This window comes from Eschscholzia californica, unplaced genomic scaffold, assembly GCF_041429995.1.
Source record: "Eschscholzia californica isolate CP2 unplaced genomic scaffold, dmEscCali1.0.p SCAF_2, whole genome shotgun sequence".
Classification (NCBI taxonomy): Eukaryota; Viridiplantae; Streptophyta; class Magnoliopsida; order Ranunculales; family Papaveraceae; genus Eschscholzia; species Eschscholzia californica.
The window spans coordinates 43,931,990-43,945,352 of NW_028238309.1; the positions used below are offsets into that span (position 1 = coordinate 43,931,990).

The 13,363-nt window shown below is 37.2% G+C and overlaps 1 protein-coding gene and 1 pseudogene across 2 annotated transcripts; one reads left to right on the top strand and one right to left on the bottom strand.

The window, feature by feature from the left end:
• The first annotated feature begins 7,167 nt into the window (after window positions 1-7,167).
• Window positions 7,168-11,137, top strand: LOC147558177 (CHY-type/CTCHY-type/RING-type Zinc finger protein). The gene is made up of 12 exons (XM_086659744.1): window positions 7,168-7,580; window positions 7,689-7,776; window positions 7,884-7,943; window positions 9,234-9,266; window positions 9,365-9,442; window positions 9,525-9,568; window positions 9,669-9,709; window positions 9,842-9,924; window positions 10,020-10,111; window positions 10,192-10,261; window positions 10,356-10,397; window positions 10,490-11,137. Exons 1-12 carry the CDS (start codon window positions 7,498-7,500, stop codon window positions 10,625-10,627), a joined length of 852 nt encoding a protein of 283 aa, XP_086515870.1. The 5' UTR covers window positions 7,168-7,497; the 3' UTR covers window positions 10,628-11,137.
• Window positions 10,881-13,032, bottom strand: LOC147558178 (pentatricopeptide repeat-containing protein ELI1, chloroplastic pseudogene; annotated as a pseudogene). Its single transcript, XR_015234303.1, has one exon. The product of XR_015234303.1 is annotated as a pentatricopeptide repeat-containing protein ELI1, chloroplastic pseudogene (transcript).
• Between the last annotated feature and the right edge of the window lie 331 nt (window positions 13,033-13,363).

The window sequence follows — 13,363 nt, forward strand, 5'->3', positions numbered from 1 at the left end:
AATATTTTGACTAGGATAGAAATAAGTACTCAACACGGAGACTCTTGAATGTCTTCAAGAGAGATGAGATGCAATTGTCGATGCTATGACATGGTTGTATGTATATGAAAGTCTGAATGACGATGAAATTTATTCCTCAATTTAGATGTCTACATTTTAAAACCGTGAGACAGTACTAGTCGACTAAATAGTCAATATCAAATGTAGATATTTTCTTGATTTTCTTGTCTATGATATCAATTAAATTTATATTTACAAGTAAATGTTCTTCAATTTGCAAATGAATGAAAAATTACACTTTTTTTATGTAACTTTTATTTTTATTTTTCACAATTATTTTGGTGTTTCTGTTTGCAGGATGAGTGCAGATGACAAAATAAAATAAAATTATGGGCATATTTTCAAATTATTTCTGTTGAGTCTAATATTAGTCATACTTGACCAGTCATGAAATCAATCGATTGACTTATTGGACACCACGTGCTGGATCCTTGAATTGGCACGTAAGAGAGACTTCGACGAAACCAACATATGGATGGACTATAGGGTTATGGTTGTTGGGTTGTGATGCCACCTAGTGTTCTAAGAGGAATCTCAGACTTCTAGTACGTCTAACACTAGTTTCCAGGATCACATGCAAGAATTAAAGATGAACTAGAAACGGAAAGAAGATGACCTTAATCGCTTTCCCACATACTAAACACGATGCCTTTTCAGAAGATATAGAGCTCCAAATTGTAGATCCTCTTCTTGAGACACCCGAGTAGGTTGACTTGATCTCCCTTCTTTAATGTAAGCTAGGACCTTATTGAAGGTTGAGAAGGAGAACTTTTTTCTTCTTTGACTAGATAGATAGTTGGAAACTTTTTCTCTAAAATCTACTTGATATTGTAGAAATACATTTTTCTCTTGAGAAAATTCCACACCTTTTCTGTTCTAATATAAGTCCTTATATAGAGAACCCTAAAGTAAGAGGCATACTCCAATTAGGATTCAAATAAGATCTCTAGAAAAGATAAGACTCAGAAACCTTTTATGAGCAAAACTCTAGATGGGATTTTTGTCCCATTTGGACTCCTTCATGTGGCCGGCCAGGGCAAACCCTTTAGTGGGCTGGACCTTGAAGAAGATGTCCTTCGACCAAAGATGCGATGCGAGTAATTTGTCGGATAGGACAATTGATGAAGAAGATCATCAAATGCGGACGATTTAGGGGTCGTAGTATTTAACTAGAAACCAACTACGATCGTCGAATTACGAAGTAATTCGCGGCTAACTTCGACCAGATCCTACATCGGGTTACACACAAGAATGTCCATTTGATTAGATGATATAATTAGTGGGAAGAGACATATAATCATGGGAGAGTCTCATAAACATGTCTCATAGGTCTAAAAGAAGTTTAGGCAAATATAGCACAAAAGGCCCGAAAGAAGGGATTTTGGGTCGGGGGCAAAAAGTGAAGTTTTTTGGCCCAGATTGGGGCCGAACTTGGCTGGACGGTTCCCCTAATGGGGCCGTCAGACTGCCCAATTGGGCTTGGTTTGGACGGCCACATGTTAGGGAAATAGGAAAATAAAAACCAGTTTCTATGTTCGACTATTTCCTTAATCTTATTCAAAAAGGGACTTTTTGGAAAACCTAATTAGGGTAGGACTCTAACTAGGGTTCTATATAATGTCTCTTAGGGAGTTGAATAAGGTGTGGAATTTCTCAAGAAGCTTTCTTACTCTAGAGAGAGGGAAAGTGAGTTAATTCCCAAGATATCTAACTGGTCATAAAGAAGAAGGTGTTCTTCATATCAAACCACCATTGGAGTTCTAGCTAGCTACAAGGTGGGAGATCAAGTTGATCATTCAGGTGTCTTAAGTAGAGGAGCAACACGTGGGGCTCTTGGTCTTCGCATTCGATTGGAAAGGTTCGAGGGAAAACTAACGATTAAGGTAATCTTAAACTCTTAGTAAATCATTAGCTTATGCATGATGATCTTGGGACCATACTAGTGTTAGAATGAGATGTATGAGATTCTGCTTAGAACACTAAGTGACACCACAACCCAACAGACCTGGCCGCCCACTTCATGTGGCCGACAATAACATGGGCGCCCCATCCTCTTTTGGTCTCGGCCCCTTTTTGGGCCTAGTTCTTCCTATCTTTGTCTGGACTCTTTCCGAACCTTTTGGGTATATCAAACTGGATCTAATCCGTCTATTTGACTAGTTCCCTCTAGTCAATTCTCTCCGATCAAGTCACAACTCTTTGGTGTAACCCGTTGTAGGATCTAGTCGATATTAGCCGCGAATCACCGAAGTGATCCGACGATCGTATTTGGCTTCTAGCTAAGCATTACGATCCCTAATTCGTCTGGACTATGATATTTTGGATAGTCATCATAATCCTATTCAACAAACTAGGCGCATTGTCATCTTTGTCGAAGGACACTCCTTCAGAAACACATTTCCTTCAGATAGAAAGGGCATATCCTTCAATAGTGTCCACTAATGTTCTAAACGGAATCTCAGATGTCTACACGTCTAACATTAGGTTGTCTTGATCTCATGCCAAAACTAAAGATCGATGAACTAGAAGTTTAGAGATTTACCTTACTAAACTGATTTCTTTCTCCAAAGATCTAAAGCTCCACTTGTGCAGCTCCTCTACTTGAGATAACCAGACAATCGACTTGGTCTTCTGCCTTTCAAGTTATCCAGAACCTTCTTCAGCAGTGAAGATGAAAACTCTTTCTCCTTAGACTCACTAGGTAGCTGAGAATTTTCTCTTTTCTATCTTCAGCTTGATGTAATCCGAAAGATAGAAAACTTGGTGAGAGTTTTCCACATGTATTTTTTTTAAACCATATCCTTTTATAGAGACTTTTAAAGTAGAGTCTTACTCAAAATAGGATTGCTACAAAGAACAGAAACAGAAAACCTAAACTGAGTGGGGTTTCCAAATGAGAAATATGTCTCATATGGTGGTTGGTCGAGAAAAGCCTTCACTCGTAGAAGAAAAATAATTCAATGAAAATGTAAATGAAGATGCATCACTATCAGCTAAGAATCATTCAGAATAAATTGTTGATATACATATTAGATCTTGTCATTCTTAATTTAAAAGTAGATTCGAACAGTTTTAGAAGTGCAAAAACATATTGTGGAATATAACTATAATGAAAATATTTTAGTACTTATAATTTATTTATGGGTTATTTCCCAAATAGCCCCAAACTTTATGACCAGTTTCCTGCCTAGCCCCCTACTTTATCAAAAATACTCAGATGACCCCATTTTTTAGTTATTGTTATAACATCGTTAACTAGTCATCACCTCTCTCCTCCACCTCATCACCTCTCTCTGCCACCTCATCTTCTCTGCCACCTTATCACCCTTTTTGAGTCACCGGGCGACCGGCGACTTTGATCGGTGAAGACGATGAGGTGGCAGAGAGAGGTGATGAGGTGGAGGAGAGAGAGGTGATGACTAGTTAACGGTGTTATAACGGTAATTCAAAAATGGGGTCATCTAGGTATTTTTGATAAGTAAGGGGCTAGGCAGGAAGTTGGTCATAAAGTTTGGGGATATTTGAGAAATACCCCTTTATTTGTATATAATTCTGATTTGCGTATAGTCTAGGGGCCACATTTTCAGGTCTCGCTTCGACCCACCAAAAACTCAGAGTTGCCCCTACAAGTGAGAAATTGTTGGAAAAATCCAAATTATGTGGGCTCACATATGTAGGGATGTGTATGGTTATCCTAAAGTATAGTCAAGCCACAGGTGATTTAATATGGTTTCCAATTGACCTAAGGTATCAAAGTGTCCCAGAATAAATGCGTAGAAATTATTAGGTGATTTCTAATTTAATGAGGGATCAAATTAGAAATAAACAAAATAGTTCAACTATTTAAAGGGGGCATGGTCCGCATTTGGTCTTCTTCTAAATCTCTTTAATTTTTTGTTTGAATTTCACATCCCTTTCATCAAAAAAGAGATTCCAAGAAGAAAAAGAACCAAATCAAGTCAATCACTTGAGCCTATGGATCAAGAGATACCCTTTCACTTATATTTTCTATGATATCTATGAATCTAATGGAATTTATTCTACATGTTTATGTTTGTTATTTGATTTGATCATTATCATCTTAGAAACATGATTAAACTATGATTTTATGGTTAAATTTTTCAACATGTAAAGAAGTGATCCTGAAGTCGGTTTTATGGGATAGAATTGGAGGCGAGGGTTTAGAGAGCATCAAACATGATTAACTCTTTAGTAATACTTGTAATATTGTTATGCATTCACAATGAAAATTATCGTGCTTTTGTTCGTCGTTGAGTGGGTCTCACAAACCGGACCACGTAAATATATTGTGGTTGTGTGATTGTTTACTTTCCATTGTTGTTTTTCTTGGGTTGTTTGTTCTTCGTCATAACACAAAACTTGAAATATTCAATCTCAAGGTGATTAAAAGTGTTACTTGCCTCTCTAATTTCAAACACTATCTCATGAGATATTACATATACACTTATCATCTTTATGGCATATGCTCACAGTCCAGACCCATTTTTCATATATACACACATTTTAGCCAAAAGTCTTTTGGTTGATAAGACAACTACAGATGTGATTTTAACTAAATCAGATAGATAACTCCGATATAAATGTTTGGTTGTCAATACTAATCCTACTTACGATAAAGTAAGAGCAATAATTTATAGGGGTAGACCATGATTAATATGTAACCCTCGTTTTTTTTTTTTCTAGTAAGACAGACACTAAATCCAAATAAACTTGATGATGTCGATAAGTAGCTTCTCGTAGATCTTCCTGAAAATCATCGTTATTCATTATATAGACTTGCACGGAGGTGGTGAACCACCGCTTTAATGGTGGTCACGTGGTAGGACCGTTAATGGAATCTTTCTGATCATAGTAGATATAATTGTATCTAGAGATAATAATCGGAGCTACCTGGACTCCCACACAACCAACATTTTTCTCATGCATTATAGAGCTCTATCGAGCATACTTCTACAAACTTCCTATGTTAGGGTTCGGTTGCCAGAACTAGGGGTGGGAATCGGGCGGGTATGGGTGTCACGGGTAACTTAGTTTCGGGCTCGGGCGGGTCGGGTAACTATTCTACTTGACCACTCGGGTAATTCGGGCGGGTATTTTTTATTTTCCCATTGATCAAAGCCCGCCCACGCCCATATAGAAGCTCGGGTCTTTCGGGGTCGGGCATCGGGTGATGCTTTACCTTGACCCTTTGACTAATCAGAGAACCATGAAAATGCTACTCACCTTACATCAGTTATAAAAGCTTCAAAATAGCTTTGCTCACTAGTAAAATGATGTGGGACAGACTATGTGAAGTGTAAACTCCAACTCTTACCTCTCATTATTTATCAAAGCTTGCTATAACTCTCTCATTAGTAAATGAGCAATGTGGGACTAAAGTATGTGGAGTGTAAATTTTCCATGGACTTAAGAATATAGTCCCACATTGGAGACCAATGATAAAACTGCTTTGAGATTGTGATAATAAAGCCAACACTTCCCAGCTCCTTATGGATTCATAATGATGCCTACCTGAGTACATAGTAGTTGTTGGGTGAAAAGCTTCATGAATTTTTGTATCTTGCAATGTATCTTGCTATGGGATTGGTAAAGCCCATTATTACTAATTTTAAATGATAAAGCTTCGGGCGCCCCTCGGGTACAACATGTGGGTTCGGGCCCGGGCGGTTGCTCGGGTAAGCCTCCTCACCCGAGCCCGCCCGTTATATTTCCTCGGGCTGGGTGGTGTATGCCCATTCCGGGCATGGGCGTCCACGGGTAGGTTCGGACCCCGGGTGCCCATAACGGGTGACGGGCTGCCGGGTGGAAATCCCACCCCTAGCCAGAACTGACTCGAATCCACACTTCTGTTGGCCTTTAAGTTATGACAAAAGCTCAAAGAACATAAATGGCTCTTGCCTACACATTTATTCCGTGACACTTTAATACCTTAGATCAATTGTAAACCATATTACATCACTTGTGACTTGGCTTACTTTAGGGTAGTGATATTACATGTGCCAGCCCACATATATTGGGGTTTTCCAACATTACATTGATAACAACCTCTTGTAGGATTAGGCAAACATAACTAAACAGGTCGAACCAAAATTTCAGATAGCTGCATTAAAACGATTTTCGAGTCGTAAACTGGGTTAAACATTGACCCGTATTCAAGATACTTTAAACATATCGTAATTAATCTCGAGTCATCTCCTTTGATGCGAATAAAAAACCTTCTTTTAAAGAAGCCTTATCTTTTGCTGGATCGAAAGGAATAAAGAAGAATAAGAAATATTTTCGAACTCTTTATAAGAAAATGTATAAAATCTAATAATTCGAAGCTCAAAATTACACAGAGCTATGACCCAAATCATCGAATGAGGACAAATGAGATGCCAAAATATGATTAAGAAATGTAAAGAAAAAAATTAAAGAACGACATTTTATAAACTACTCAAATACGATACAACGGTACGTAAACACCATAAAGAAAGGTTAATTATGTTTTGACCCCCAATTTGTGGTCAACTGGCCTATTTGGACCTCATAGATGTCCGATCTTCTTGTTTGGACTCCAATTGTCGAGAATTCGATTTGGTCCCCAAGCTTTGTCAAACCTTCAATTATGCCCTCATACTTTTTTTATAATTATAAATTCTTTTATATATTCATCATATTCATTCATTTTACACTTCATTTTTTACTTTCCTCAACTTCATTATCACAGGAAAACGCCCTCATCGATAATATTGAACGATAATATTGAACATATCCATGCTCCATTATAATAGTTAGAGATATTTGAAACAATTCCTTTGGCTTTAAAAGAAAAATAATTAAAAAGTCTATCGTATCCGACAAAAAAATAAGCCATTATGATTGAACATATGAGGACCCACTCCGAGTCAGCACCACATAATAAGCCTATCTACTACTTGTACACGCCCGCAAATTCCAACATCCCTATCCTCTTTACCAAAAATACCCCTATCATCAACAAGTAATCACAATTTTGTTTGTAGTCTAAACGAGTGAAACACGAAGAAACCAAGGGGCAATTCAGTATCTTGATTTCTCAATCGGTTACCCCAGTTTCTTAATACTGTACCATTTTTTTTTTACTCAAAGGCGGTTTCCCGCCATCCCTGTAGCTGGATCCATCTTGGTAGTTATAAAAAAGGCGGCCGCACCTCGTTTTTTGTAACGGTTCCTGTCAGTCTGGTTTTCTTCTCCCAATAAAATCATTTTCCTGAAAACGATACCATTCACCATCAACCTAGAGAGAGAGAGAGAGAGAAAGAATCAAGATTCTATTGAGCAGAATTCTAGAGAGAGAAAGCATTTGAAAAACAAAAGCTAGACGGTGGGTGGGTGGTTTTCTCTGATCTTTGTTTGGAATTGGGGTTTTTTTTTTTTATTGATTGAAGGAAGGTAATGGAGAACAGCTTGAATTCTAAAGGATCTGAGTGCACCGAATCATCTAGTGAATTGATGGAGTTGGGATATGGGGATTACGGGTATTTTATTTCTTAATCACCTAGGAGTAGTAATTAAGATTAATAGTTAATAATTTGTTAAGAAAATTTGTCTAATTAAATTTGGGGTTTAAAATTGGTTTTGCATAGGTGTGTTCATTATAGAAGGAGATGCAAGATTCGAGCTCCTTGCTGTAATGAAATCTTCAATTGCAGGCATTGCCATAATGAAGATAAGGTCTTTTTTTTCTTCTGAAAATGCATTTTCAGTAGATGAGATTAAGATAGATAGAGGGGGGAGTGAGAGAGAAGTTTCTGATTTTTTTTTTTTTTGTTTTTGAACAGAATTCAATAGAAATGGATCCTCTCGATCGACACGATGTACCTCGGCATGAAATTATGAAGGTTAGGTTCTTCATCTTCTTCTAATTCTGATACAAATTAATGCAGATTATATTAGGCCTATCGGCCAAGTTTAATGGGTCTCACGGCCACGAGAGGGAAGACTAGTGTGGCCAAGTTTAATGGGTCTCACGGCCACGAGAGGGAAGACTCACGTGGCCAAGTCTAATGGGTCTCACGGCCACGAGAGGGAAGACTGACGTGGCCAAGTTTAATGGGTCTCACGGCCACGAGAGGGAAGACTGACGTGGCCAAGTCTAATGGGTCTCACGGCCACGAGAGGGAAGACTGACGTGGCCAAGTTTAGTTAGATCAGATTTAGGGAAATGGTGAATGGAGATTAAAATGGTAAATTCCCCCTACCATTAAATGATTAAACTTGTCTATTTTGGGGAAAATGGGGAAAAAGAAAGAAACAGAGAGAGAGATGTTTTATTTTTTATCCCTTCAAAAGTTCCAATGATTTTTATGGATATTTTGATTTCTAATCAAAAGCTACCAACTTTATGAATTATGGATAAGATGTATTTTGTCTTCACTCTTCAACCATATCTCTAGTTATCTCTTTCTTTCTCTTCTGTTTTTTTTTTCTTTATTTTTGTTAAACCAAGAACTTAAAATTTCTTTAGCTTTTCTAATACATAAATAAATAACCCATCTCATGGCTGGAAAAATGGGTTGGGACCAGAGGTCCAAAATGAATATGATCATTTCGATGACGAGAGAAACAAATTTTGTGAAACTATGTATCAAAATAGCCTTTCAAAGAATGTCTATGTGATAATATAAATGGACAAACTAATTCGTCAAACGAAAAATAGGCTTGATTTTGATACATATAATAGTTATTGTTCTAGAAATCAAAACTAAAAATGAAGCTTAATGAGATGATGATAAGTTTAATTTCTTTCTCGATTCGATCTCTCTTTTGCTGGAAATGACATTAATGATAAAATTTTACCTCTAATGGATAATCGAAGCGTTGGAAGCTTGTTAAATGGAAATGGAAAAAAAAATTTATTTTGATACACTAGTCTGAATTTATTTTCTGCTCATAATGTATTATGAACAATTATATTGTGTTGTACATGACATGACATAACATAACATACTATCTCCATTCATAACGCAAAAAACGATGTTGTAATAAAAAAACGATGTTGTAATCGAATTGAAGAGCAAGATTGCATCCTGTTATAGTGCATTATGATGGAAAATTTCTTTAATAAATATTTGTTATATAGCCTTAATTTCAAATTAAAATCACTAATCCACTATTTCTAAACATTTCAGGTCATATGTTCTCTCTGTGACACAGAACAAGATGTAAGTTCCAACCTAAAAAACAAACGTAAAACACAATTCAATGGTTGACGCAAAAAGTATTTATATAGATGTTTCGTGGTTCTTTTTCTTCCTTTCAGGTACAACAGAATTGCAAGAACTGTGGGGTTTGTATGGGGAAGTACTACTGTGCAAAATGCAAGTTTTTCGAGGACAATGTAAGTCATCTTCAAAGAACATAATTTTATTCTGGTCTCTGTACTCAAAAGAATTGCTTAAATGAGCTGATTACTTGTGCAGGATTCAAAGAGCCAATACCATTGTGATGGGTGTGGAATATGCAGGTTAAATTCTGCACCTAGGTTTCATTTTTTCTGTTAGAGTCTCTGCTTGTTCATTCTGTGAATTCTACTCACCCACTTTCATGTGCTTGTTGTTTTTCAGAACTGGAGGCAAGGAGAATTTCTTCCACTGTGATAAATGTGGTAAGTAGAAGTCTGTCTTCTGCCTAAATTTTGTTTTCGAAAGTAGTAATTTTCTTAGGAGTTTATCTTCTGCCTAAATCTCTGCTCATTCGTTGTAACTGATGTCGGGGTGTTACGAACTTCCTGATTCAGGATGTTGTTATGCAATTTCATTGAAGAACTCGCACCGATGTGTTGAAGGAGCAATGCACCATAATTGCCCCGTCTGTTTTGAGGTAGAATATAGAACAAGAAACACATCCTTTTCTAGTTCTTCTTTGTTTTCTTAATAGAATTATGATTTTGCTCGCCTGTTTGTTTCTGCATTCAGTATCTCTTTGATTCTACTAAAGACATAAGTGTTCTCCTCTGTGGACACACGATACACTTGGATTGCTTGAAAGAGATGGAGGCACATTATCGGTAAGTACTAACAAACAAATTTGTTCTCTTTGGGAGTGCTTTGCCGAGTTGAGACGTAATGGCTTTTTATGATCTCACAGGTTTGCTTGCCCTGTTTGTTCAAAATCCGTCTGTGATATGTCCAATGTGTGGGAAAAGCTCGATCAGGAGGTATGTTAGTAAAATAATAGTAATGATTGGAATAAATCCCTGAAAATGATCGTGTCTTACTCCTTTCTCTTACTTGATTTTTACCATGATTCAGGTAGCTTCTACCCCGATGCCAGAAACCTATCAGAACAAGATGGTGAGATTCAAACCAACTCTAAACGCGTCTTATGTTACTTATTTACGAGGACTGGTTTCTGAAAGCTGCTGCTTTTTATATTGTATGATTAGGTATGGATTCTCTGTAATGACTGTGGAACAACATCAGAGGTTCATTTCCATATTGTAGCACACAAATGTTTGACCTGCAAATCGTATAATACCAAGCAAACACGCGGGGGACCTTCTTCATGCTCATCGAGGGACTGAGAGAGTTATGGCTGATCTCAGTCAATATTTATCTTGAAAGAAGTTTCAGACCTTTCAGCTTTTAATGAATAACAAGCGACGGGTAGGCAAGAAGGGTTAGATCTGATTTTGTGAAAGAATGGGAAGAAGAAATCATGGTATCAACAAGCCAGGAGCTTCTTATCGGCCACAATCTATACAAATCACTAGTTTTACTGTCAAGAACGATATCATTCATGTAACAATCACTTCATTAGAAAGGACAGAGAATTCATTTAAAAAAGAATGATGCATAAGCATAGCTTGTCTTTTTCGAATATTTACATTCTGTTACTATCCCATGAATCGATCATTTTGATAGCAAACGGGCTACAAAATTTCAAATACATTAATTGTGTGATCAGTTTTTGCCACGTACGGAAATTCTATCATAAAAGTAAAAGAATATCAAATTCTTGTTTGGCTTTCCAGAATTACCAGTAATCTTGACAAGAACATGTTCCTCCGACAAAATGATGAAAACGGTTGCTATCTCTTAATATTATCTCTCTGTTAACAATCTTTGATATGAGTTTTATAGCAGAGTGGCAGTCATCACAAACCCGGAGATTTTTCACAATTCTAATTGCAGTTCCTTCAGGAGTATTAATCAACCCAAAAGCAACAGCAAGTTTCTCACTATGGACATTCAACGATTGTTCCTTCTCTTCCTCTTCTATGTCACACGATACAGAATTCACATTAGGTTTATAACCTTGAAGCTCCAATAGTTTAGCCAAATCACTCACCTTTTCATAAATCTTGTTACTTTGGGGGTGTGATTTATCTCCTGCAAAAAACTGATGAACAATGTTATTTAGCTCTATCCAACTTTTACCAGGTATCTTCTTCATCCCCGAAACCTTCATCATTTGCTTAACCTTCTTCAAACCATCCCCATCTCCCAATCTAGTATAGTAATTTGTTAGGTATACAAAACCACCAGAGTGTTTAGGATCGATGTCCAGAATCCTTTCTGCAGAAAGAACTCCAAGTTTGAAGTCTTTATGGATCTTACAAGCACCAAGTAAAGCTCCCCAAATAACAACATCTGGCTTGATGGGCATTTCCTTGATGAATTGGTAAGCTTGATCTAGATGACCAGCTCGACCAAGGAGATCGATAATACATGCATAGTGTTGTAGCTTAGGAACTAGTGAGTACTCCTTAGTCATGGAATCGAAATAAAATTTTCCTTTCTCGACAAAACCCGCATGACAACAAGCACATAAAACGCCAATAAATGTAATATCATTGGGAAACATACCTTGAAATCTCATATCTTCGAAAATTTCAATTGCCTCTACTGCTCTTCCATTCATGGCAAATCCCACAACCATGGAACTGCAAGAAACAACATTTTTCCGAGGCATTTTCTTGAACAGTTTATAAGCATCTTCAACCATACCACATTTACAATACATATCAATAAGGGCACTAGACACAAATATATCAAACTCATAACCATTATCCTCCATGAAAGAATGTATTTTCCTTCCAAATCCAAGAGCACCCAAATTAGCACAAGCTGATATAACACTAGCAAGAGTAATTTCATTTGGCTTCATCCCAGCATTACCCATGTTATCAAACATAGCCAAAGCCTCACAGAAATACCCATTTTGAGCATAGCCTGATATCACACTCGTCCACGAAACTAAATTCTTCTCAGGCATTTCTTCAAACATCTTCCTCATGGTAGAAACATCGCCGCACTTAGAAAAGCCTGATATCATAGAATTCCAAGAAACAACATTTCTAACAGGCATTTCTTCAAACACTTGATGTGCGAAATCAATACCACCAGACTTAGAATATGAATCAATTAAAGTTGTACCAACATAAACATCTGAATAAGTACCCAATTTTGTTAATTGAGTATGGATTTCTTGTATGGGTTTTACAGAAGAAAATACAGAAGCACACGCCTTGAGAATTGGGGGAAAGGTGAAGCGATTTGGTCTTCTAAAATGGTCATTAATGTCAGTGCGCAATTGAAAGGTAAAGAGAGAAAGGGCTTTAATTTCAAATCCGGGTGTCTCAGATAAAGCTTGAATCATGGCATTATACAAAAATGAATTAGGGTTTTGGGTTTGGAAGAAGATAGAGAGAGAATAATGTATAGACTTGAAACGGTAGGTAAGAAGCTTGATGAGATTGGTAATGAGAAATTGATCTTGGGTAAGGTCTAATAGGATTAAGCGGGCATGGATTTGTTTAAGGTGATTGGTAGTTGATGAGCCTTGCAAAAGAGAATTCAAAGTGTTTTGAAGGTTTGATGATTTTATTCCTTGCATTTAAAAGCATCTGAGGATTAACAATCTCTTCTTCTCTCTCTCTCTCTCTCTCTCTCTCTCTCTCTCTAAACGGCTAACAATAAAAATCATAAGACCGTTTTGATGGAATTCCCTCCAAAAATACAATAGGGGAGTCCCGGACTCTGCCAGAAACGCCGAGTCAGGAGGGCCGCTGGTGGCACCCGACTCGGGCATACGCAAACCCACCCGAGTGACCCGACTACCAGACATGTTCGGGATTGTCTCACCCAACTATCCTACCCAATACCCCCCCAATTTTTGTTTTATTGAAAGGCGATACGTTAATATAAAGAGTCTATTACAATAAGCCAAGTAGAAAAACAAAATTACAGTAAGTAAAGTAGTAAAACGAAATAACAGAATTGAAGAAGTGCATAAAATATCTTCGATTTGTCGAGCA